General features: G+C 42.2%; 1 protein-coding gene across 2 annotated transcripts in view; it reads left to right on the top strand.

Moving 5' to 3' along the window:
* The window catches only part of STK3 (serine/threonine kinase 3), a 248,862-nt gene that overhangs the window by 134,175 nt on the left and 86,936 nt on the right, over positions 1-27,751 (top strand). For both annotated transcript variants that reach the window (XM_084749308.1, XM_084749307.1), the window contains exon 8: positions 7,236-7,361. In XM_084749308.1, coding sequence (XP_084605434.1) covers positions 7,236-7,361 — 126 coding nt within the window. The remainder of the gene's footprint in view (positions 1-7,235; positions 7,362-27,751) is intronic.

Consider the following 27,751-nt stretch of genomic DNA (forward strand, 5'->3'; position numbering starts at 1 on the left):
TATTTATATCAGGGTGAGAATGCATGCAGGCCCCAGCACACATGTGGAGGTCAGATGACAACTGGGGGGACTGTGTAGGTTCCTGGTTTAAACTCAGATCTTGATGCTGGGTGGCAAGCACCTTAGCCCACCAAGCCGTATTTCCACAGGCCTAAGCCCCTTTTATTTCTTCACTTTGGACAAGAATGGTAGAATAACTGAGATCTACATTATTTTAGTCAGCCCCTGCACTACAGCATCAGTTTCCATGGTGTCTGACTTTTTCTTACCCATTCAAGTAAGATGTAGAAGCAACTCTATCTTCCCTTCTGACCCTCCATTATCTTATAATTACCTTAAAGATTTCCTCTCTGTAGTTGAGAGCCACATCACTTCTACAGTATTTGCTTTAAACAAAAAACACAATTGAGGAAACTCACGAGAAGAAGCGGAACTTACTGTATTTCCGCTAGTGCTGTTCTTTCTGTCGTTCGTCTTCCTGATGCCCCAAGGTTCTGTAGACTATTTCCCTTGTTTACAGAACTATTTTAACTACACTTTTAGAAGTTCGTGGTATTTTCTTAGTAATATTATGGGTTGGCAGTTCATCTTCTTGCATCACTTGGAGACACATAGCTGGACACCCCACTTGTTCTGTTGGAGGAAGGTCACCACAACCTCTCTGGGCTCCAGTTTCTGAGGAGAAATCTCACTAGGATAGTTTTACTCCTTGCTGTCTCCAATAATTTCTTTTTTGGTTGGGGTTAAGACATTGTTACTTTTAGGTTCCCCACCCCCAAATTATGGAAGTTTTTTTCTAATAGGTTTTCAGTGTCGTCTTGTTTTTTATTTATTGACATGACGTCAGATCCTGTGTCTTAGCCCTACAGACCCCCTGGGCCAAGATCTAATATACATGCTCTTTTCTATGTTCCATGCTATTTCCTGTCTAATCTTCCAGATCATGTATTCTTTTCTGTCTTGATTTTGTTTTTGAGCCTATTGATCTAGTTATCTTTTTAGTTACTGTATTTCTCAGTTGTAAACTTTGTCATGTATCCCTTTTATGTCTTTGTGTAATACATTCTGATTTTTGTTGTATTGACAAAGATGCCTATTTCTTTCTGCTTTTGTAATGTCCATGTCATCATATTGTCAGCGTGTCTTGATTGCCTCTTTCCTATTTAAATTGACATTTTTCTTGGTCTTGGTATCATCAGAGATTTTTCAGTTCAAAACTGGGCATTTTAAGTATCATGCTATTGGACTTTAGACTCTGCCTATCACCTATCTACCTATCTCTGTCTGTCTGTCTGTCTGTCTGTCTGTCTGTCTATCTGTCTGTATCTATCTGTGTGTCTGTCTCTATCTATCTGTCTACCTACCTGTCTTGCCTATTATCTATCCATCTGTCCTCTCTAACCTACCCCTTTTGGGTCGGACAACCCTTTCATGGAGGTTGTCTAAGAAGTCCCGCATATCAGGTGTTTACATTACAATCATAGCGGTAGAAACATTACAGTTACGAAGTAACAATGAAAGTAATTTGGTGGTTGTGGATCATCACATCATGAGGAACTGCATTAAAGGGCTGCAGCATCAGAAAGGTTGGGAACCACTGTTGTAGTACAACAGTTGCTGTCTGAAATTTTTCTAACTAGGTTATTTGTTATGGCTTTTTGTCTTGAGAGAACACAGTTTCATAAAGGCCGTGGAAGTCTGTGAGCGTTGGTATTCGTGGTATGCCATGTGGGTGGGGCAAATCTCATAAAGCCCTGGCCCCACCCCCTAAGTTAATACATGCAGGGAATTAGTGGCTGCTGAGAGGAGGAGAACCAGTGTACACCAGGGATGAGCCTCCCGATAAGTTATCCAACCCTAGGTGGTCAGCCCTAAATAGATATGCATACATGAGCGACACTAAATGAACTCAGCAGGTTGTACTTAAAAGCTTATTTGTGTGTGAATATCAGTAATTAAATGTGTGGTGGTGTGGTGTGGTGTGTGTGTGTGTGTGTGTGTGTAATAATTAAAGAAAATGAGGCCATAAAGTTGAAAAAGATTCAGGAGCTTGGGAGGAATTAGAGGAAGGATGTGGCCAATGATCTAAGTATTGTACTTATATATGAGATCCTCAAAAAATAGATAAACTTTAAAAAAGAAAAATATGATAGATTGATTTAAAGGTAATTTGTGTGTGTGTGTGTGTGTGTGTGTGTGTGTGTGTGTGTGTGTGTGTGTGTATGTGTGTTAGCTTAGGTAATTTTTTAACCACTTTGGTATAATTTTTAAATTCAGATACATTTAAAGCCAACAAAACCATTTCCTTTTAGATTTTGGTATTTTCATCTTATTCTTTTGAAGTATTTTCAAGAACTCTTTCATATAAGTGGCCCATACCACATTCATACATTTCAAGTTGTGTCTATTCACATCTTTTTGTGGCATTGAATTAATATTTGTAGTGTTTTCACATTTCCATTTTTAAAAAGTACTTAATCCCTTAATCTATCTGGAGTTTATTTTGGCATTTCTGTGGCACCACCATGCCCCCTTTCCTTGTCTGCCCCACCCCGTTTCTGTGGCACCACCATATCCCTTTCCTTGTATGCCCCCCCCCCCATCCCCCGCTTGTAGGTGTGCTGTTCCTTCTCGTCTCACACTAAAGCCATGTAGGCAGCATTCCAGGCACTGAGCAAAATATGTTTTTATATTATGTGCTTTATTAATATAAATATATAAATATTGATTGACTTACTCTTTTCTTCTTTATATTGTGTTCTTTTTGGTCATGTCATTTGTTTTCTGTTTTGTTTTATTAATTTATTCAGATTACAACTCAGTTGTTATCCCATCACTTGTATCCTCCCATTCCTCCCTCCCTCGCGCTTTCACCCTATTCCCCTCCCCTAGGTCTATAGCTGAGGGGGACCTCCTCCCCCACTATATGGTCATAGACTATCAAGTCTCATCTTGGTAGTCTGCTTATTCTTTCTCTGAGTGCCACCAGGCCTCCCCACCAAGGGGAAGTGGGGTCATGTCATTTGTAACATTTTATATTTGACCAGTATTTCATTCCTTATCTTTAACCCACGTTCTTTTCAATATGCCTTACAGAAACATGAGTCAGATGTACTTAGTGTAAATGCATCATCTGTGTAGGAAGAGTGGACTTGAGCTAGTGACCCCGTGTCAGCTGTTGTCTGTGGGATTTTAATACCAGGGGAATTTGATCTGCTGATTCACACTGGCATATAACCATATGCTAATGAATTTTATGAAGTTGCTGCATTTTCCTTTTGCCATATTGTTTTTTCTGCACTTGTTTAAATGTTGCTTTACCATTTCAATGTTATACACATGCATTAAAAATATCTATTTAAAAACACACCACTGTGTATGATAGAACTTCATCTCTGACTGCACAGAACACTCATTCAAATAATACAGTACTGTTTTTCAACTATCACCTTACTACCACCTCTCTCTCTCTCTCTCTCTCTCTCTCTCTCTCTCTCTCTCTGTGCGTGCACACACACACACTCGATCTTGACATAGTGCCTCTCATAGCACCCAGGGTATCCTTGAACTCAGGACCCCCTCCCTGCCTTAGCTTTCTGACTGCTAGGATTACAGGTGTGCCTGCATACCTGGGCCACTGGTTCCTCATTGTTGGTCATGTTGTGTTGGTAGCAGTTATACAAAGAAAGCAGGAATACACAATGAGCTGGACAGATGGAGATGTTTGAGGTTCAGAATATTTAGCTTTCCGTGGAGCACTGCAGTGAAGTTATAGTGAGTGACCCAAAGCTGCGATGCACTTGGAACTGAGATATGACTATGGCTTAATGTGCTGGTTCAGTTTCCCCTGAGAAGATAACAAAGTATAGTCCAGGTTGAGATTTTTATATCTCAAGACTATAATTTTATTGGTTCTGTTTTTGCAGTGTTGATCTCTTACTTCCGTTCACACAAGTTGAATGTTCCCACCTAGGATGCTGGGAACAGGAAGTATTTAGATCTCATTGGATGGATTTGAATATATATGTAGACTTCAAGTTGAGCATCTCAAATCAAAGCATCTGAATTCCAAAGGGCTTGAGAATATGAAATATTTGACCACTATGTTTAAATCTCCTCCTCGTCTTTTTCCCCTGTGTTATTTATGGGTTCTGTTTGTGTTTGACTGATATTTTGTTGCCACCAATCTTTTCTCCTTTCCCATTAACTTTATCTTTCCTCTCTGTTTTGGTACCTGCGTTTTATAGCCCAGGCTCTGGATATTCTCCCCTGCATCATGCCACGGCGTTTCATTACTGGACTCCATTCCGAATTATAACACCAACATTTTTTATGATGTGTTATTTTCTTTACTTGTTTATTGAGGCCATTCTCACATAAAATCCAGGCTTTTCGTCCTCACAGCTTAGTTGCCTCACTGTTAATCCTAACCTCACAGAACATTAAAACAGTATTGTTAACTGGATTACACACATCTTCCCACTAAGTTCTAATCAGACGCCTTTGTCTTTGTATCTTTTTTGTTTGTTTGTTTCATACTGTGAATACCTGATGCTTCTGTGAAGTAGATAAGTGCTGCTAGAGATGGGACCTAGGACCCTCCATATGCTGGAGACCTAGGACCCACCATACGCTGGAGATGGGACCTTGGACCCACCATGCGCTGGAGATGGGACCTAGGACCCTCCATACGCTAAGCTTGCAACCTATATCACATCATATCCCCAGCTTGTTCTTCTGTTTCTACATCTCTGTAACATGGAGGTTGTGTTAGACCATCATGAATGTAACTTGTATGTCAAACCATAACTTTAAATTACATATTTGTCTTCCTGATTTTAGGTGATACATTTCTGAAGGGCAGTGAACATTTGTTGGCCCCTCTCCTCCTTTTCTGGCTGGTCTTTCTACTTATGCTCATCCTCCTTGTGCACTTCCTTCTATCTTGTAGTTGCTGGAAGCTGTATCACAAGTACTGTGTAGCACAGAAGGACGAGGTCATGGAGAAGTGTGTGCTTCCCAATGGCCAGGAAGTGGCATGGCACTGCTGTTCCCACTCACAGGGAAAAATGTGGCCACTGAGTCATAGCCAGCAGAAAGGGGGGTGAGGGCTCTTGAGTGTCCCTCGTAGCTAGCTCAGGGTATTACTGAAGGACTGTTTTAGTGGGTGCAAAGGGTCCTTGAGGATTGGTCAATGCAGCAGAATTTATCTGAGGGTCAATCTCTAACTATGCTAAAAAGTTAAGTAATTCTTTATAATCAATCTTAGGACTTTCAAATGATGGTCAGGTTCTTACCCATAGCTGTTATATCAAATAATTTGTTTTTGGTGTTAAAGAACCTTCCAAGTGTTTCTAATTTCTTTATCATTTGTTTTTTTTCTAAATATATCTTTGTGTTCTTTATTAATATTTTTAAATTAATATATTTTTGTGATCTTTATTAAAATAAACAGGATGCTTTCTTCTGATCATATATACTGGCACACAATTGTGAACATTGCATTTTGAAGCTAGATTATTACCTAAAAATAACTTTATCTATGCCATATATTTTCCCTCTACTTTCTCTTATCAGTGATGAATTTAGTCTACTCAAGGCTCATGAGGTAACTTACCTAGTAAAGGCACTTGCTGCCAGGTATGAGGACCTGAGTTTGATCCTTGGGGCCCACATGGTCAAAGGAAAGAGCGACCTCCCACAAGTTATTCCCTGACCTCCACATTTGTGTACACACACACACACACACACACACACACACACACACACACACATGCACGCACACACACACAACTTTAAAATATAATTAAAAAGTAAAGTTTAAAGGAGTTCAAGCCTGTTATGATGGTTTTCCTTCTTCTTATCAAAGGGCATACAGCTTTGATAAGTACAAAACATACAGTAAATATTGAATCCCTATTCAGATCTATCCAAGGGACAGGACAGTATCCACAGTTGTGTGGAGAGCGGGGACTGACTCTGATATGAACTCTGGTGCCCCGTATTTGACCACTTCCCCTTGGTGGGGAGGCCTGGTGGCACTCTGAGAAAGAATAGGAAGGCTACCAAGATGAGACTTGATAGGCTGTGACCATATGGTGGAGGAGGAGGTCCCGTTCTGTCACAGACCTAGGGGAGGGGAGTAGGGTGAAAGAGGGAGGGAGGGAGGAATGAGAGGATACAAGTGAGGGGATAACAATTGAGATGTAATCTGAATAAATTAATTAAAATTTAAAAAGTAGATTAAAAAAGAGTTTGGAATATACTCGCTGTATAGGACTACCCCCCTTCCAACTCACACCCTGTGCAGAAGACTTCGGCATGTGTCTATTTGAAGGCAGGGCACAGACAGCAAGGCGCTTTATTAAATGCCTGCAGACAGCCAGTGTCAGCCTACACTGCCCCTTTAAGGCAGGGTCCATACTTACCCCTACGACATGCAGCCTTCAGGGTTGAATGGGCAGGTTCTGGTGGAGAGCCAATCCATGGTCATGTTCTCCTCCTGGAGGTACAACAAGGTGTGGTCAGCTTGCTCCTCCTGCTTCCTACCGCCCGCCCACCCCCCACAGACAGGGGACTGGGCCACGGTCCCCTCCACTGTGTGCACCAGACATAGGAAGCAGGGGAAGCAAGCTGCAGATAAGCACCCGGCATACTACAACTCTTGACTTTGGCACTGATTTTTTTTTGGTGGGGGCGGAGGGGCGCAATTAAAAAGTCTTCTTATATGCTGGAAAATAAGGTATTTAAAATACTTTTACCACCTAATGCTTATTTTCTTTGAACAATTATATCTTTAAGGTCATTTAACATTATTAATAGGATTATATTTTTGTGTGTATGCTTAGATTTAAAAAAACAATTGAACTTAAAAACATTTTTCTAAAGCAAACAAAATATTATTTTTCTAATCAACATATTATTGGTAAATAAAATAATTATTGGAGGGTTGGACAGATAGCTCAGAGGTTAAGAGCAATGTCTCCTCTTCCAGAGGCCCTGAGTTCAATTCCCAGCAACCACATGGTGGCTCACAACCATCTATAATGAGAGCTGATGCCCTCCTCTGGCACATGGAGATAAAAAACTCATCTATATAAAATAAATCAGTAAATCTTTAAAAAATAATTATTGGAGCCTATGATCCTGGTTATCAGTTATTGGTATTTTAATATTTAATATTGGCTATAATATAGAAGAAATATAAATTTATATCATTTAACTTTGTCTTTTAGCATCCATTTATCAAGAATGCAAAGCCCGTGTCAATATTAAGAGACCTGATCACAGAAGCCATGGAAATAAAAGCCAAAAGGCACGAAGAGCAGCAGCGGGAACTGGAGGAGGAGGAGGAGAACTCGGTTCGTGATTAGTCTCACAAAGTTTATGTTTTTAATCATCTGGCTCATTTTTAAGTAATTTTATTTTGTTTCTTCCAATCTGTTGATAGTATTTACTAATTCATTGCCGAAGTAAGGCATTTGGTAAACCCTTGAAATACTTCTTTTCCTCTTCCTTTCTGCTGAGAGTCAGTGGGTAGTGGAAAGTAGGGCTGACGCAGCAGGACTTTACAGAGGCTCCATACCTTGAATGTGGGTGATTTGTATCTTATCTGAAACTCTCCTTTAACTGGCTACCAACTGTGCTGTGAAGATAGCAAGTAACTGTATGGAGAAATGCATTCTTTTTTCATTGAACGTGGAATGCTTCCCGTTTTGTGTGAAACAGTTGGCTGTTCCTAAAAATATTACACACGGAGTCAGATTAGTCAGGTCTGTTCCCACATGCATACAGATGACCAGTACCCAGCTGTTACAAGCAGAACTGTTAGGGTTGGAGTGTGGGCTCTGGCAGCCCTGGCCAGGTGGACTTGGCTGCTTATCTTTGTGGGCCAATTAAACAGGTAAGTGATACTGGAAGCAGAGAAAGCGATTTGATTCAAAGTCACTACATTGGGAAGAACAGACAGTTCCAGTCTCCCCCAGGTCTATCTTCAGAGTCCTGGCATGCGGCCTGTTTGAGTAGAGGGCAGAGGTACCATACCTCAGCATTTGGTAAGGTTCAGTCCAGCCCAGCAGTGCCTACACTTCTGTTTGTCCTGACAGGTTGTGAGAAAGATGTAAAATCTCTGTGTGGGAGATAAGACGCTCCCCTGGCTGGGACCTTCAGCCTCTCCTTCTGACTCGAGATGACTGAGGAAAATTCTAGTTTCACACAGAGGTTCAACGGCTCTTGATGTCACTAGAAAACCAGTTTGTCCTTAAAATGGTGCTTTTGTTGTTTTTATGAAAGTCAGATATTTTCACAAAGCTTGACACTTTTTAAACAGATCAACACAAAAAGTTGATAAAATTGTAGGCATACAGGGCTTTCTTGTTCTTGTTTAAATATGCTAATTTATCTGTAGCATTCAAGATGTAACATATACAATTTGTAGCTTGCTAATTAGGGCGTAGGTAGTATTCATTGCATGTAGTATTTAATCTAGTCAATTGATGATTTAAAGAAAATGTTTGTGCATTTGTGCTTGTGCATACACATGAGCCTGTGTGTGTGCATATGCAAGAACGCTTACTCTAGCAAGGGGTGGAAAACAAGAGGACAGTTTTACAAGAATTGGTTCAATTTCCCTGTGGGTGACCCTGGAACGGAGCTCAGGCCATCAGGCTTGGCAGCATGTGTCCTTACTCAAGTTGGCATGGTTCGTGTACCTACTGTCCGGGGAGTCTGCTGTGTGTGAGTGTGTGTGGGGTGTGTGTTTGCTGTGTGTGAGTGTGGGTGTGTGTGTTTGCTGTGTGTGAGTGTGTGTGGGGGTGTGTTTGCTGTGTGTGAGTGTGTGTGGGGTGTGTTTGCTGTGTGTGAGTGAGTGTGGGGATGTGTTTGCTGTGTGTGAGTGTGGGGGTGTGTTTGCTGTGTGTGAGTGTGTGTGTGGGGTGTGTTTGCTGTGTGTGAGTGTGTGTGGGAATATGTTTGCTGTGTGTGAGTGTGGGGGGGGGTATGTTTGCTGTGTGTGAGTGTGTGTGGGGGTATGTTTGCTGTGTGTGAGTGTGGGGGTGTGTTTGCTGTGTGTGAGTGTGTGTGGGGTGTGTTTGCTGTGTGTGAGTGTGTGTGGGGTGTGTTTGCTGTGTGTGAGTGTGGGGGTATGTTTGCTGTGTGTGAGTGTGGGGGTGTGTTTGCTGTGTGTGAGTGTGTGTGGGGGTATGTTTGCTGTGTGTGAGTGTGTGGGGATATGTTTGCTGTGTGTGAGTGTGTGGGGGTGTGTTTGCTGTGTGTGAGTGTGTGTGGGGGTATGTTTGCTGTGTGTGAGTGTGTGTGGGGGTATGTTGGCTGTGTGTGAGTGTGTGTGGGGATATGTTGGCTGTGTGTGAGTGTGTGTGGGGGTATGTTTGCTGTGTGTGAGTGTGTGTGGGGGTATGTTTGCTGTGTGTGAGTGTGTGTGGGGGTATGTTTGCTGTATGTGAGTGTGTGGGGGGTGTGTTTGCTGTGTGTGAGTGTGGGGGTGTGTTTGCTGTGTGTGAGTGTGTGTGGGGGTATGTTTGCTGTATGTGAGTGTGTGTGGGGGTATGTTGGCTGTGTGTGAGTGTGTGTGGGGTATGTTTGCTGTGTGTGTGGGTGTGTGGGGGTGTGTTTGCTGTGTGTGAGTGTGTGTGGGGTGTGTTTGCTGTGTGTGAGTGTGTGTGTGGGTGTGTTTGCTGTGTGTGAGTGTGTGTGGGGATATGTTTGCTGTGTGTGAGTGTGTGGGTGTGTGTGTTTGCTGTGTGTGAGTGTGTATGGGGGTGTGTTTGCTGTGTGTGAGTGTGTGTGGGGGGGTGTTGTGTGTGGGTGTGTTTGCTGTGTGTGTGGGTGTGTGGGGATATGTTTGCTGTGTGTGAGTGTGTGGGTGTGTGTGTTTGCTGTGTGTGTGGGGGTATGTTTGCTGTGTGTGAGTGTGTGTGGGGGTGTGTTTGCTGTGTGTGGGGGTGTATGGGGTGTGTTTGCTCTGTGTGTGGGTGTGTGGGGGGTGTGTTTGCTGTGTGTGTGGGGATATGTTTGCTGTGTGTGAGTGTGTGGGTGTGTGTGTTTGCTGTGTGTGAGTGTGTGTGGGGATATGTTTGCTGTGTGTGAGTGTGGGGGGTATGTTTGCTGTGTGTGAGTGTGTGTGGGAGTGTGTTTGCTGTGTGTGAGTGTGTGTGTGTGTTTGCTGTGTGTGAGTGTGTGGGTGTGTGTGTTTGCTGTGTGTGAGTGTGTGGGTGTGTGTGTTTGCTGTGTGTGAGTGAGTGTGTGGGGTGTGTTTGCTGTGTGTGAGTGTGTGTGGGGGTATGTTTGCTGTGTGTGAGTGAGTGTGGGGTGTGTTTGCTGTGTGTGAGTGAGTGTGGGGTGTATTTGCTGTGTGTTAGTGTGTGTGGGGGTATGTTTGCTGTGTGTGAGTGTATGGGTGTGTGTGTTTGCTGTGTGTGAGTGTGTGTGGGGTGTGCTTGCTGTGTGTGTGTGAGTGTGGGGTGTGTTTGCTGTGTGTGAGTGAGTGTGGGTGTGTATGTTTGCTGTGTGTGTGTGAGTGTGGGGTGTGTTTGCTGTGTGTGTGTGTGAGTGTGGGGGTGTGTTTGCTGTGTGTGTGTGTGAGTGTGGGGGTGTGTTTGCTGTGTGTGTGTGAGTGTGGGGGTGTGTTTGCTGTGTGTGTGAGTGTGGGGGTGTGTTTGCTGTGTGTGTGTGAGTGTGGGGGTGTGTTTGCTGTGTGTGAGTGTGGGGGGGTGTTTGCTGTGTGTGAGTGTGGGGTGTGCTTGCTGTGTGTGAGTGAGTGTGTGGGGGTGTGTGTTTGCTGTGTGAGAGTGTGGGGGTGGGTGTGTTTGCTGTGTGTGAGTGTGGGGGTGGGTGTGTTTGCTGTGTGTGAGTCTGGGGTGTGTTTGCTGTGTGTGAGTGTGGGGTGTGTTTGCTGTGTGTGAGTGTGGGGTGTGTTTGCATGTTCATATGCACTGGAAGAGCTCACTGTTTTGGCCACCGTTCTCTACATGCTTCTCTGTGATTATTGAAGAGAACGGTGCTAACAAACTGAATTTGGTAGTCTTTAGAACTGAGTTAAAAAGTTAATAAGAAATTTGTCACCACAGCCCAGGTATATCCTTTGTCACAGTGCAAACTTAAGAAAAGATTAAGGAATTGAACGGATATAAAATATTATATGAAGAACAATGATGAACAAAACCTACAAATATTTATTAATGTTAGGTTTGCACAAAATAAAAACACAGTTTTACTTCATATTAACTTAGAAAGGGTTGTCTTAATGGTTATGAGACCTTAGAAAAGCAATGGGAAATTTCTAGTAACTTCTTTACGTCTGAACTCCAAGCTTTTCAGGCTGTTATCATCACAACATGTGTTTGGGCATACATGCAGTGTACATGGAGTTCAGCCTTTATTTCCGTGAGTATCGTCACTACCAGTCTTCCTATAACACCATGGCCAGGCATTTTATTTTCATGGTGGTAGTTGTTTCTGCTGTTTGTTTTTCTGCCTAAGACCCCCTAAAAATGAGAGTGATCACTAACAAACAGCATTTTAAAACACATTTTATGTGGCCAAGTGTGTATGCATTAGTGGAAATTTTTATAAATGTAACTTAAACTTTTAAAAAGTACTTCATGAGAAGTGACTTTAATGAATTAGTAGGTCTATTTATATTTGAGCTAAAATTCTTGACTATAAGTAACTTTTGTTTTTCTTTTGGTTTTGGTTTTGGCTTTGGCTTTTTGAGACAGGGTTTTTCTGTGTTATCTTGGCTGTCCTGAACTGCTTTGTAGACCAGGCTGGCCTTGAACTCACAGCGATCCACCCGTCTCTGCCTCCCGAGTGCTGGGATTAAATTCGTGCACCACCGTGCCCGACTTAAGTAAAAGTCTTTAAAAGAACTAACTCGTTGTTTGGTACTTCTGATTTTCTCTATATAAGTAGGCCATACTTTGAAAAAAAAATCCCTCTGTGGTATACAGAGAGTTGTGACTGTGTAAGTCTTTTTCACAAGTATAAATGCTGTGACTACATGCTATTTCTTTGTGATAATCGTCTGGTGTGTGTGTGTGTGTGTGTGTGTGTGTGTGTGTTCTACTGGTTTCTAGTAGAGGAGCTGTGAACTCTACCATAAGTCAAATCATGGGTAGCTTACTACTCTGTGTTTTCTTTATCCTGTGTAGTCTGCCATCGTCCAGCCTCCTGCAGCACCATCCCCAGAGAATCCTTTTCTTCCTGTGTGTGATTGATCTTGTGTCTTGCTTTGGTCAATGCTTTCTGTGTTACTTCTCTACTCTTACGGGCCATATCTCATAGGATTCTCCTCACATGATATTTTTTCAGACCTTGACAATTAGTGTGGAGTTCTGGGTTAGAAATTATGTTGCTCCAGGTTTTGAAGGCCTTGCTTTATTTCCACACCCGTCACACGGGCTGGTGCCAGCACCGGCACTATTCTGGGTACCTAATCCTTTGAATGTTTCGCTCTTCCTGTTCTTCCTGCTATTTCAAGCTTCTCGTGATGCTGTCATGGTGTGACCTTTCAAAACTTCAATCTGTAAGTGCTCTCACATGTATGGAATTGCATTCTGTTTTTTAATAATTCCATTCCCCTTCTCTTTCTTTTCCTCCTTATTTTTTGTTGAAATTGATATTAAACTTTCAGTGATGTTGTTCCTTGTGTCCTTTTCTCCCCGTTTTCTCTGTCGCCGTGTGTGCTCCTGTCGTCTTCCCGTTTTCTCTGTCGCCGTGTGTGCTCCTGTCGTTTTCCCGTTTTCTCTGTCGCCGTGTGTGCTCCTGTCGTCTCCCTGTTTTCTCTGTCGCCGTGTGTGCTCCTGTCGTCTCCCCGTTTTCTCTGTCGCCGTGTGTGCTCCTGTCGTCTCCCCGTTTTCTCTGTCGCCGTGTGTGCTTCCTGTCGTCTCCCCGTTTTCTCTGTCGCCGTGTGTGCTTCCTGTCGTCTCCCCGTTTTCTCTGTCACCGTGTGTGCTTCCTGTCGTCTTCCCGTTTTCTCTGTCGCTGTGTGTGCTCCTGTCGTTTTCCCGTTTTCTCTGTCGCCGTGTGTGCTCCTGTCGTCTCCCCGTTTTCTCTGTCGCCGTGTGTGCTCCTGTCGTTTTCCCGTTTTCTCTGTCGCCGTGTGTGCTCCTGTCGTCTCCCTGTTTTCTCTGTCGCCGTGTGTGCTCCTGTCGTCTCCCCGTTTTCTCTGTCGCCGTGTGTGCTCCTGTCGTCTCCCCGTTTTCTCTGTCGCCGTGTGTGCTTCCTGTCGTCTCCCCGTTTTCTCTGTCGCCGTGTGTGCTTCCTGTCGTCTCCCCGTTTTCTCTGTCACCGTGTGTGCTTCCTGTCGTCTTCCCGTTTTCTCTGTCGCTGTGTGTGCTCCTGTCGTTTTCCCGTTTTCTCTGTCGCCGTGTGTGCTCCTGTCGTCTCCCCGTTTTCTCTGTCGCCGTGTGTGCTCCTGTCGTTTTCCTGTTTTCTCTGTCGCCGTGTGTGCTCCTGTCGTCTCCCCGTTTTCTCTGTCGCCGTGTGTGCTCCTGTCGTCTCCCCGTTTTCTCTGTCGCCGTGTGTGCTCCTGTCGTCTTCCCGTTTTCTCTGTCGCCGTGTGTGCTCCTGTCGTCTCCCCGTTTTCTCTGTCGCTGTGTGTGCTCCTGTCGTTTTCCCGTTTTCTCTGTCGCCGTGTGTGCTCCTGTCGTTTTCCTGTTTTCTCTGTCGCCGTGTGTGCTCCTGTCGTCTCCCCGTTTTCTCTGTCGCTGTGTGTGCTCCTGTCGTTTTCCTGTTTTCTCTGTCGCCGTGTGTGCTCCTGTCGTTTTCCTGTTTTCTCTGTCGCCGTGTGTGCTTCCTGTCGTCTCCCCGTTTTCTCTGTCGCCGTGTGTGCTCCTGTCGTCTCCCCGTTTTCTCTGTCGCCGTGTGTGCTCCTGTCGTCTCCCTGTTTTCTCTGTCGCCGTGTGTGCTCCTGTCGTCTTCCCGTTTTCTCTGTCGCCGTGTGTGCTCCTGTCGTCTTCCCGTTTTCTCTGTCGCCGTGTGTGCTCCTGTCGTCTCCCCGTTTTCTCTGTCGCCGTGTGTGCTCCTGTCATTTTCCCGTTTTCTCTGTCGCCGTGTGTGCTCCTGTCGTTTTCCCGTTTTCTCTGTCGCCGTGTGTGCTCCTGTCGTTTTCCCGTTTTCTCTGTCGCCGTGTGTGCTCCTGTCGTTTTCCCGTTTTCTCTGTCGCCGTGTGTGCTCCTGTCGTTTTCCTGTTTTCTCTGTCGCCGTGTGTGCTCCTGTCGTTTTCCTGTTTTCTCTGTCGCCGTGTGTGCTCCTGTCGTCTCCCCGTTTTCTCTGTCGCCGTGTGTGCTCCTGTCATTTTCCCGTTTTCTCTGTCGCCGTGTGTGCTCCTGTCGTCTCCCCGTTTTCTCTGTCGCCGTGTGTGCTCCTGTCGTTTTCCCGTTTTCTCTGTCGCCGTGTGTGCTCCTGTCGTTTTCCCGTTTTCTCTGTCGCCGTGTGTGCTCCTGTCGTCTCCCTGTTTTCTCTGTCGCCGTGTGTGCTCCTGTCGTTTTCCCGTTTTCTCTGTCGCCGTGTGTGCTCCTGTCGTCTCCCTGTTTTCTCTGTCGCTGTGTGTGCTCCTGTCGTCTCCCTGTTTTCTCTGTCGCCGTGTGTGCTTCCTGTCGTCTTCCCGTTTTCTCTGTCGCTGTGTGTGCTTCCTGTCATCTCCCCGTTTTCTCTGTCGCTGTGTGTGCTTCCTGTCGTTTTCCCGTTTTCTCTGTCGCTGTGTGTGCTCCTGTCGTCTCCCCGTTTTCTCTGTCGCCGTGTGTGCTTCCTGTCGTCTCAAGCTTCTCATTTAACCTGTGTGTATTTTCCATATGAAGCGTTTAATAGCCAAGATATCCTTCTTTGTCTTTATTGTCAGATTTTCATGATAATTTGATGGGGGTTCCTTGTCTCTTTGTTTTGATTCCCTGATTGTGTTTCTGGCCTCCATGTCATGTATAGTGATGGATATTTGAGAGTGGTACTTGCAGCTCTATGCGAAGAGCACACTAGTACAATAATAAACCCCACCATAAAAGACTGGACTGACTGCTCTGAGCCAGGATCTGCTTGCCTCCTGTGGCTTCTCTTCTTGAGAGCTTAAAGTCCTGAATGTGTGAAAGAACATTTCAGGAAGCTGCTGTTGCCTGCCTTCTAACTCTCAGTCTTTTCTCTAGTGTTCAGCTCTTGTTTGGCTGTTATCTCTTACCCTGTGTTGCCTCATTGTCCACATGGATGTATCCTTGGCTGTGTCTTCTGTTGTTTTAGAAGTGTTTCAGAGAAAGCTAAGTACATATCTCTGTGTTGCTTTGTTAATCTCAAAGACCACCGACTCATATCATCATGGCCAAATTAAATAACGTGAGCTTTTTTATTCCTGTGCACAGGCTGTCTTCCCCTAAGGTGGGGTTTGAGAGATTAAACACTGGACAGGAGAAGACAGGGGTACGGGGTTCCAAGTAGGGGATCTGATAGGCAAAATAGGTGATACTATAGGAGCAGAACATAAGCATAACAAGTCAGTTCCCCTGAAACAGACACGGTTACAAGGAGGGTATGACAAGGTATTCGTATCATAGGTGGTCATGGAACCCGATATATGACATGAGGATTATAAATAACTTTTTGAAACAAAGACGTAGTTGACATTCCTAGAACAGGCAGTACAGAGCCATTTGTAGTCAAGGTTATAGGCATAGCCAATCCTTGAGAAACAGAAGTTTAATCATAAACATGAATTTGTTTTTACCATAGATGTCTTATAAGCCTAAGATGGAGGCAGGCTGGTTCTTCACTCCTGGCATTTTAATGGATGTGTCTGGCAGTTATTTCTTAGCTATTTTAATTTTTAAATATTATAATATGATGATACTTAGTATTTTTTGTAAATAAATGTATAGAAAAAGTCATGTATTAAATGGTAAAAACCTTTTTTAATAACTTCCGCAGAAGCCTTTGTTTGTCCAGAGGCCACATTAGCCACCAGAACTCCAAGTAGGCCTTCTGCCCATGGACTGTTCCTACCTAGTACTTATTCAGACTACCCCCAATTGAAATAATCCTCCCCATTACCATGTCCCAGCCCCTGATTCTGATGGAGGACCCCCCAGCTGAACCAGAGGCCATACCAGCTACCACAACTCCAACCTTCAGCTTGGGCAGAAGCCCTGCTCAACCAGAGGCCACCTTGGCCATCAGCAGTCTAGCCAGAGAGAAAACAGAAATCAAGGGAAAATACATACCTATCTAACAAAAGACAAACTCAGAAATCAGCACCTAGACTATAGTCACCCCAAACGTAGACGCATTGATGCCAGTGTAAGAACTCAGTTAACAACAGCCAGGGTAATATAGCACCAGCACAGCCCGGCTATCCCACCATGAATATTCCAACACAGCTGAAGCATAAGAAAATGACCTAAAAATCAACTTTACAAAGATGATATATGCCCTTAAAGAGGAAATAAATTAATCTCTTAAAGAAACTGAAGAAAAGACCAAAAAAAATGGAGAAAGCCAAGAAAAAAACAAACAATTGATGGAAATGAAAAAAACCTGTTCATGACCTGAAAATGGAAAGAGAAGCAATAAAGAAAACACAAACTGAGGGAATTCTGGAAATGGGAAAGTCTAGGTAAATGAACAAGAATTACAGTCACAAGCATCACTAACAGAATACAAGAGACAGAAGAAAGAATCTCAAACATTGAAGATATAATAGGGGAAATACACACATCAGTCAAAGAAAACCTTAAGTCTAAAAACCTCCTGCTATAAAGCATACAGGGATGCTGAGGCACTGTGAAAAGACCACACCTAAGAATAATAGGATAGAAGGAGACAAATCCCACCTCAAGAGCAAGAAAATAATTTTTAAAGAATCATAGAAGAAACATTTCTAACCTAAAGAAGGACATTCTTACAAGGTACAAGAAGCTTACAGAACACCAAGTAGATTGGACCAGAAAATAAAGTCCCTTCACCCCATAATAATCAAAACATTAAACATACATATCAAAGAGTATTATAAGTGCAAGAGAAAAACAAGCACATATAACGACAGACCTATTAGAATTGCACCTGACTTCTCGGTGAAGACTCTTAAGAGCCAGAAGGACTTGCACAGATTTCCTTGTGAAGAGACATCATGGCCACCCATGGGAACTCATAAAGGAAAACATTAAATTGGGACTGTTTTACAGTTTCAGAGGTTTAGTCCATTGTCATCTTGGCGGTACGCATGGCAGTGTGCAGGCAGACATAGTGCTGGGGAAGGAGCTGAGAGCTCTACATCCAAATCAACAGGCAGCATGACACATGGGCCAGACTTAAGCTTCTGAGACCTCAGAACGCACCCCTTGCTTACACATCTCCTCTAACAAAGCCACAGCTACTCCAGCAAGGACATACATCCTAATATTGCCACACCCTATGGGACTATGGAGGCCATTTTTATTCCAACCACCACAAATACTCAGCAAAGCTTTCAGTCACCATAGATTGAGAGGACATAATATTCTGTGATAAAGTCAAATTTAAGTAATATCTATCCATAAACCCAGCTCTAGGAGGAAAACTCCAACCCAAGGAGGTTAGCTATACCCATGAAAACACAGGAAATAAATAATCTCATACCAGCAAAACCAAAAGAAGAGGCACACACCACCACTACCACAACCACCACCAACAAAATAACAGGAATTAATAGTCATTGGTCATTGATGTCTCTCAATATTAATGGGCTCAGTTCCCTAGTTAGAAGACACAGACTAACAGAATAGATGTGAAGTTGGGATCCATGCTTCTGCTGCATACAAGAAACAAACCTCAACATCAAAGACAGACATTACCTCAGTGTAAGTGGTTAGAAAAAAATTTCCAAGCAAATGGACCTAAGAAACAGCTGGTGTGGTCATTCTAATATCTAATAAAATAGACTTTAAACAAAAAATAATCCAAAGAGACAGGGAAGGACACTTTATACTATCAAAGGAAAAACCCACTAACATGATCTTTCAATTCTTAACATCTATGTCCCTAAACTTAAGGGTACCCACATTTATAAAAGAAACACTACTAAAGCTTAAATCACACATTGACCCTCACACATTGATAGTGGAAGACTTTAATACCCCACTTTCACCAATAGACAGGTCATCCAGACCAAAACCAAACAGAAATACTAGAGCTAAAAGATGGAACTAAACAGAAATACTGAACTCAAATGGACCCAATATATCTACAGAACATTATACCCAAACACAAAAGAATAACCTTTTCAGCATCTCATGGAACATTGTTCAGAACTGACCAGATACTTGATCACAAAGCAAGGCTTGACAAAACAAGAAAACTGAAATTAAAAAATGAAACAACCACCTTCATCCTACCAGACCACCACAAATTAAAAGTGGATTTCAACAACAACAGAAAACATTACAGACTCATGGAAACGGAACAGCTCTCTACTGGGTGACTACTAGGTCAAGGCAGAAATAAACAAAGAAATTTCAAGCTTCCTGGAGTTCAATGGACATGAAAGCACAACATTCCCACACTTATGAGACACAATGAAAACTGCACGGATTTCTAAGTTCATTACACTAAATGCCTATATAAAGAAATTGAAGAGATCTCATATTAGCAACTTAACAGCTCACCTGAAAGCTCTAAAACAAAAGGAAGCATGCTCACTCAGGAAGAGTCAATAGCAGGAAACAATTGAACTGAGGACGAAAATCAATAAAATAGAAACAAAAAAGAATTCAAAGAATCAATGAAATAAAAAGTAGGTTCTTTGAGAAACCAACAAGATAGACAAACCCTTATCCAAACTAACAAAAAGACAGACAGAATATCCAAATTAACAAGATCAGAAACAAAAAAGAGGGATATGACAACAGACACCAAGAAAATCCAAAGAATCATTAGGTCATACTAACTTTGTACTCTACAAAATTGGAAAATCTAAAAGAAATGGATAATTTTCTTTATAGATACCACTTACCAAAGTGAAGTCAAGATCAGATAAACAATTCAAATAGAACTATAACCCCTAAGGAAATAGAAACAGTCATTAAATGCCTCCCGAACCCTCCCCCCAACACACACAAAAAGAAAAGGCCAGGGTCAGATGGTTGTAGTGCAGAGTTCTACCAGACTTTTAAAGAAGTGCTAATGCCAGTGCTCCTCAAATTATTCCACAAGACAGAAACAAACAGCATTGACAAATTCATGTCACCCCAATATCCAAACCACACAAAGATTCAACAAAGAAAGAGATTAACAAACCAGTTTCCTGCAAGAACGTAGATGCAAAACATACACAATAAAATACTCTCATACAGAATCCAAGGACATTAAAAAGGCCATCCACTATGATCAATTAGGCTCCATCCCAGAGATCCAGGGATGGCTCAACATACAAAAATCAGTCAATGTAATCCACCATTTAAAGAAACCGAAGGAAAAAACCCACATGATCATCTCACTAGATGCTGAAAAACCCTTTGACAAAAATCTTAACACTCCTTCATGGTAAACGTCTTGGAGAAGTCATGAGTACAAGGGAAAAAGCTAAACACAATAAAGGCAATTTGTAGCAAGTGGACAGCCAACATCAAATTAAATGGAGAGAAACTCAAAACAATTCCACTAAAATCAGGAACAAGACAAGGCTGTCCACTCTTTCCATAACCATTCAGTAAAGTATTTGAATTTCTAGCTTCAGCAATAAGAATTCTGAAGGAGATCAAAGGGATAATAATTGGAAAGAAAGAAGTCAAAGTTCATTATTCACAATGATATGATACTATATATAAGTGACTCAAAAAATTCTCCCAGGAAACTCCTCCAAATGATAAACACCTTTAGTGAAGTAACAACCACCTCAAAAAAAATCAGTAGCCCTCCTATATACAGTTGACAAATGATCTGAGAAAGAAATCAGGGAACATCCTTCACAATAGCCAATAAAAGAATACTACTCCTAGGCATATACCCAAAATATGCTCCACCGTATAAGATGACTTGCTTAACTATGTTCATAGCAACGTTATTTGTAATAGCCAGAATCTGGAAGCAACCAAAGAATGGATAAAGAAACTGTGGTACATTTACATAATGGAATACCACTCAGCTATTAAAAACAAAGAAATCATGAAATTTGCAGGCAAATGGATGGAGCTAGAAAAGATTGTCCTGAATGAGGTAACCCAGACCCGGAAAGACACACATGGTATATACTTACTTATAAGTGGATATTAGCCAGATACTACAGGATAGACAGACTAGAATGCACAAACCGAAAAAAGATAACTAACACAGAGGATCTAAGGGAAGATGTTTAAATCTTACTCAGAAGGAGAAACAGAAAAGACAGAGGTAGTGATTGAACAGAGGGAACAAGGTAGGAGAGGAAACACAGAGAGAGATGAGAGTAGAGTTCAGAGCTGGGGAGAGCTGGTGTGGGAGGATAAAAGACTGTAGAGAAAAGAAAAACTGGCTGGGGCATCTCTGCAACAAGCTGGAGACCCAACTCAGGGTAGGCTTCCCCGAGGATGTGAGAAGGACTCTAGCAGAGGGTCTCAGTAGCAGGGGCCATAGAGACCGAAAAGGACACCCTCTAACTAGACAAGTCTTCTAATGGAGGGAGGGGAACACCAAACCACCCATAAAAACTTTGACCCAAAAGTTGCCCTGCCTACAAGATGTGCAGGGATAAAGATAGAGCAGAGATTGAGGGAACGTCCAGCCAATGCCTAGCCCAACCCAAGACCCACCCATGGAAGGGTATTAATGATACTCTGCTATACTTGCAGACAGGAGCCTAACAGTTTTCTTCTGAAAGGCTCCATCCAGCAGCGCCATGAACCAGATGCTGAGACTCACAGCCAAACATTGGCTGTAGGGAGACTTGTGGGAAAGTGGAGAAAGGGGGGAAAAGTACCTGAAGGTGAGAGGAGCTTCGCAAGAAGACCAACAGAGCCAACTGACCAGGGCCCAGAGGGGCCTGCTGAGACTGAAGCACCAACCAAGGGCTCCTACAGAGATGTAGCTGATGGGCAGCTCAGGCTTCATGTGGGTCCTCTAGTAAATGGAGGGCTCTTCCTCACATGGACTCTCTTGCCAGCTTTTCAATTACTTCTCCCTGGTGGGACTGTTTTACCAGACCACAGGGAAAAAGGACAGGCTAGGCCCTGATAAGACTTGATGAGCTGGGGTTTAAGGGAAAGAGGGCTCCCCTCTTCTGAGGACTAGGGGAAGGGGAAGGGGGAGAGTGAGGGGGAGGAGAGTAGGGATGAGACTACCACCAAGATGTAAAATCAATCAATCCATTAATCTGGAGAAGAATCACCATCCTTGATTTCAAGTTGTAATGCGGAGGAATATTAACAAAAACCGCATGATATCGGTATTAAAAAAACAAAGACAGGTTGATAAACGAAGTAGAATTGAATCAAAGACACATATGACAACATAACAATAGCCACAAATAATATAAAATAATATAAAATATTACTCTTACCAAGCAAGTGAAAGACTTGTATGACAAAAATTCAAGTCTTTGAAGAAAGATATTAAAGAAAATGTCACAAGATGGAAAGATCTCCCATGCTCATGGATTGGTAGGATTAGCATAGTAAAAATGACCATCTTACCAAAAGCAAATCTATAGATTCAATGCTATCCCCATCAAAATACATAAATCTTTACAGACTTTGAAAGGATTATACTCAACTTTTTATGAAAAAAAAAAAAAACAAAACAGAATGCCTAAAACAATCCTGTACAATAAAAGAACCTCCTGGAATGGAGGTATCGCCATTTCTGATTTCAAGCTGTACTACAGAGCAATTGTTATTTTTAAAAGAACTACATGGTATTGGTATGGAAAAAAAAAGGTTGATCAGTGTAATGGAATCATATTGAATACACAGATGGAAATCCACATACCTACAGGCACCTTACTTTTGATAATGAAGCCAGAAATATACACTGGAGAAAAGAAAGTATCTTCAACAAATGTGCTGGTTTTCTACCTACTAACAAAATGCATGTTAGTAGGTAGAAAAATGCAAATAGATCCATATCTATCACCCTGCACAAAACTCAAGTGCAAGTGCATCAAAGACCTCAACATAAAGCTAGATACACAGAGCCTAATTTTCCTTCTGAGAAAGTGGGGAAGATCCTAGAGCACACTGGCACAGGAGACAACTTCTTGAACCAACAGCTCAGGCTCTAAGATCAATAACTAAAAAATGGAACTTCATGAAACTGAACACCATAGGACAAAACAGTAGCCTACAGACTGGGAAAATATTTTCACCAACTCCACATCTGACAAAGGGCTAATATCCAAAATATATAAAGATCTCAAGAAACTAGACATCAACAAATGAAATAATCCAATTTTTAAAAATGAGACAAATCTAAATAGAGAAATGTCAACAGAAGTATCTCAGACGGCTGAGAAACACTAAGAAATGTTCAACATCCTTAGCAATCAGGGAAAGAAAAATCAAAACAGCTTTGCAATTCCATCTTAACAGCTCTCAGAACATCTAAGATAAAAACTCAAATGACAGCTCATTCTGGAAGGAACTGGATGGAGCAAAGGGTAGCACTCCTTCATTGCTGGTGGGAGTGCAAACTTGAATATCCACTGTTGAAATCAATATGGATATTCCTCAAAAAACTGGGAATCAATCTACCTCAAGACTCAATTCTGCAAAAAATTGGAAACCGATCTACCTCAAGAGTTTTGGGCACTTACCCAAAAGATGCTCTATCCTACCACACACACACTTGCTCAGATTTGTTCATAATAGCCAGACATTGGAAACAACCCAGATGTCCCTCAACTGCAGAATGGATAAAGAAAATGAGGTTCTTTTACCCAATGGAGTGTTACTCAGCTGTTAAAGGCAATGACATCATGAAATTTGCAGGCAATTTTTATCAGTCTAGACAAATTATTTTAGATCTATTGATCTAGAAAAAGTTATCCTGGGTGAGGTAAACCAGACCCAGAAAGACAAACATGGCAAGTTCTCACTGATAAGTGGATATTACCTCTTAAATAAAAGATAATTTTGCTACAGTCTTTACAGACCCAGAGAGGCTGAGTACAGTTCCTTTGGCCTTTTTAGTTTTCTTTCCACTCTAAAGCTGTTAGTATCTTTTCTCCCGATAAGCATCACCGAAGTTCTTTTATACATTTATACATACATTTATAATATCACTCAACTTTAGTTTTCTTCACATTTTGTTCCCTATTCTCAGCTCCCTTGACCTCAAGGTAAATGTTTTGCATATTCTTTGAGTGTTTACTTGCACATGCTTTGGGTGGGGGTTGGGTGTGTGTGTGTAGGAGAGACATCAAGGTTACATGTTCTGTGGGCACCATACAGCTTTTTTTGAGGCAGGGTCTGTCACTGGCTTGGATCCCACCAAGTAGGCTAGGCCAGCTGGCCAGCAAGCCCCACAGAGCTACCTGTTATCACTTCTGCAGCATGGGGGTTACAAGTACGCACTACCATGTGTTGCTCTTTTTCATGTGGCTAGAGAAGGAGCTCAGGCCCTGTGTCCCGAGTGCTCCTCAGGCTCTTTTTCTAGAATGTAATGTTCTGATGATTTTGATTGGTACATGTTGTCGCACATCTACCATTACAATAAGAAACAGAACGATTTCACCACCAAAAAGAACCTCTGTGGAGCTGAATGCAATGTAATCCTAGCACCTCGAAGGCTGAGATTGGAGGATCTCAAAGTTGAGGCTTGCGTAAGCTGCATAGCAAGACTATTTGAAAACAGACAGACACATAACCTCTGAGATTATATTGATTGCCCCAGTTCTTAAACTTGCAGCTGCTTATCTGTTCATAGTCTCTACTTGTATCTTTTTATGAAATATTATATAGTAGAAATTATATATAGCTTTTTGTTTTGTTTTGTTTTTTGAGACAGGGTTTCTCGGAGTAGCCTGGCTGTCCTGGATGCACTTTGCAGACCAGGCAGGCCTGGAACTCACAGAGATCTGCCTGCCTCTGCCTCCTCAAGTGCTGGGATTACAGGTGTGCGCCACCACAGCCCGACTTATATATAGCATATATATATTGTCCTCTTTTATTTAACAACATGTATTTCAGATTCCTCCATTTCTTTTTGCAGTTTAATAAGTTATTCATGACTCATATAGTATTGTCTGACTGTACCTCAGTTTGAGTGTTAGCCTATTGAAGGATGTATTGACTTCTTACATGGAGGCAATTATGAACACATTTTCTCTCATCGTTTGCTGTACTGGCTTCTGTGTGGGTGTAAGTTTTCAAGTCTGTGAAGTAAATCACCGTGATTGTTTTAATTGTCAACTTGACACAATTGAGAATCTAGAAGTCTGGCTGGCTTCTCACTAGGCCTATGGGAAATATTATTGATTACATTAATTGAGATGGGAAGACTTGCCCACTGTGGGTGGTACCATTCCCTGGAAAGGGGATTCCGGACTGCATAAGAGTATAGATACCATGAATGTATTAACCCGTCTCCTCAGTGTCTTGGCTGCGGGTGCAGTGTGAACAGCCATCGTAAGCGTTTCTCGCTGTGCTCTCCATAGTGATGGCTTGTGAGCGTAACTGCTGGATTAGCCTTGTCTTCTCTAAGTTGTTTTTGTAAGGATGTTTGATTACAGTGACAAGACAAGACCTAAGATTGAAATTTGGACTGGATGTTACAGTGTGTTTTGCTTTGTGAAAAACTTTCAGTTCAACTCATAAGTTACCATTTTGTATTTCTACCAACAATAAATGTGAGTTTCTCTTAATATAATATGGTAGCAGTTGTATTTTAGCTATTCTAATAGGTTTACATGTATTTTCTGTTTTAATTTAGATTCTTTAATGTTATAGATGTGAAACAGTGTTTTGTGTTTATTCCCATTTATCATTCCTTGTTGACACAGTATCTTGCTTACTGCTTTCCTCACTGTAATGGACTGTCATTTTATAATACTGATCTGTGAAGAGTTCTCTGAGTGCTTTGGCTATAAGGTTGTTTTAAGGTATGCGCTTTGCCCATATTTTCTCCCACTTTGTCTTGTCTTCCCTTTTCAGAAGTCTGTAGTATTAAAATCCTTCAGAGCCACCTGCACCCAAAAACCTTTCTGTTTTCCTTGAGTTGTGTTCTTTAGTTCTATAAATTCAGCACCAAATACAGATTTTTCCCTTGGGTTTTATTCTGAAAATTTTAACCTTCTTCATGTACTGTTAAAGTCTAATATACATACATACATACATACATACATACATACATACATACATACTTCTTGTGAGAGCTTTGAACATTTGTACTAGGTCTTCTGCTCTTATTATGACTGCCCAGTTGCTCTAGTCCATTTGTTTAAATGACCATTCTTCCTCCAGTGAACTGCCTTAGTTCATCTTTCAGAGACCTGTTGACCACACCTGCTGTTCTGACTCGGAACTCTTCATCCTGAATCATTGTCCTATCATTGGTCTATTTCTGGTTTTGCCAATACCCTGGCATCTTGATTACTGTAGTAAAACTAAGCAGTGTCATCTTCTTTATTCAGTGCATGAGGCTGGCTCTTCTGAGTCCTTTGCCTTTCTATATATTATTTAGTGTCATTTTGTCCACATTTGCATATTAAACTCCTATCATTTCCATTTAGTTGAAATTAAATGTATATATTGTCAGAAAGAAATTCCTTCTTGCTGCATGTAGTGATATGTGCCTGCAATCTCAGTCTCTGTGAGCCTCAGGCAGGCTGTTGGGGTTTGAATAAGAACGGCCCCGTATACTCACAGACTTGCATGCTTGGTCACCATGGAGCCGCACAGTTAGGAGGTGTGGCCTTGTTGCAGCAACGGTGTCACTGTGGGTGGACTTTGAGGTTTCAGAAGCTCAAGGCAGGCCCAGTGGCACACTCTCTCTTCCTGCTGCCTGCCGATCAAGATGTAGAACTCTCAGCTCCCTCTTGAACAGTGCCTTGCTTCCTGCCATGATGACAGTGGGCTAAATCTCTGAACTGTAAGCCAGTCCCAGTGAAATGTTTCCCTTTCTAAGTGGCCATAGCCATATGTCTCTTCACAGCAATAAAGCCCTGACAAGAACAGAAGTGGATTATGAATTGAAGGCCAGCTTGACTATTTAGCAAATTCAAGACTAGGTTGGCCTATCTAGGAAGACCCTGTCTCAAAAAGCAATACAAAATAAGCAAAGCACAAAAATAGAAATAAATGGCATCATAACAATATTTACTTTTCTATTCCATCAACATGGAATGACTCTCAATTTAGTTAGATTTTATTTGCTGCACCAATGCACACAGATCCTATATACACGCGCACACACATAGGTATATATATAATATATAATACCCTAGTATATATTTTTGTCATGTTACTAAAAATAATTTCAATTTCCAGTTTCAGTTATTTATTAATGCCATAGAGGAAGTCATTTGGGTGCCATTGTGTTCTGTATCCTTTCCATCCCCGTTTACTTCAGGAGGTTTTCATGAGACTTCATACAACTATCCAAGTTATGTGACTACTTTTTTTCTTGTTATATCAACCAGGCCTCACTTTTTTCTAACTCTGTGCCTCTGTCACCCACTATGTCTCTTTTCCTGTTTTAGAGTAATATCTTTTGTCCACTTGTAAGTGCTGGTATAGAAGAAAGGTAGACAGTTTTGCCTGCAGGCAGCTCTGACTGGTGGGTAGGACAAGGAACATGACCGTGGTCCTGATGCAGAGAGCAGCCTGCAGGTGTGCTGTGTGCGGAACATGATCGTGGTCCTGATGCAGATAGCAGCCTGCAGGTGTGCTGTGTGCGGAAGGGTAGCAGTTGCCTCCATCGCTTTATCTGAAAACACACTTTTCTCAAAACTCTCGGTTTCTGTGTTCCTCTTGATGTAGTCACATTGCCTACACTTTTTCCCCTGGGGCTTTCCTCCTTCGAGTACAACTGGAGCTCTCTTTTGACTGTTTCATATATCACAACCAGATTTCTTTTGTAGAGCAGCCGGAGCCTTTGTTCTTTCACTTTGAGTGTATTTGGCATTGCAGCTGACGTGCGTACTATACACGCTTTTCTGGGTGATTCACTGCTTTAGTGTGTATTTAATTTCAAGCATTCATGACTCATCCAGGTCCTTTATATAATGGGGAGATGAGAATATATGTGTGTGGGGGTATATATCGAGAAAGCCCCAAAGCTTGTGTTTTCTGCAGTGGGTGGTGGCCCCAGGAGGTGCTCCAAGCAGTTAAAGAAAGCCAGAAAGCCCGTCTGCTGCTGGGCCTGTCTTAGCCGTTGTTCCCTCTAAAAACTGGTTTCTTTTTTGACTTCATTCAGCTGGCCGTGTGCTACTGCATACCCCAGAGCATGCTACCTTCTGCTCTCTGTGAATGTTTGTCTCGCTGTCATTGTCGAGTTACTAACTCTGTCCTGGATCAACTGACACATACTGATAATTATGTACATTTTTGAATCACAATATGTAAGTACTTTATAGTAATTTTACTCCTTATTTAGGATAGTTCTACAAAATCATCATTACCACAGAATGTATAGGTTCAACATTCCTAATGAAAAAAATCTGAGTTCTATAAAGTGCTCCAAAATTAAAATTTTGAGTATTGGCATACACCACAGTAGAAAAGTTCCTGTCTGCCCTATGTAATGGTTGCAGCCAGCATGTAGATACAGGTCTGAGTGTAATGTTGTATGAAATAGGCTGCAGATGGAC

Source organism: Acomys minous, assembly GCF_964271855.1.
Source record: "Acomys minous genome assembly, chromosome: 12".
Taxonomy (NCBI): domain Eukaryota; kingdom Metazoa; phylum Chordata; class Mammalia; order Rodentia; family Muridae; genus Acomys; species Acomys minous.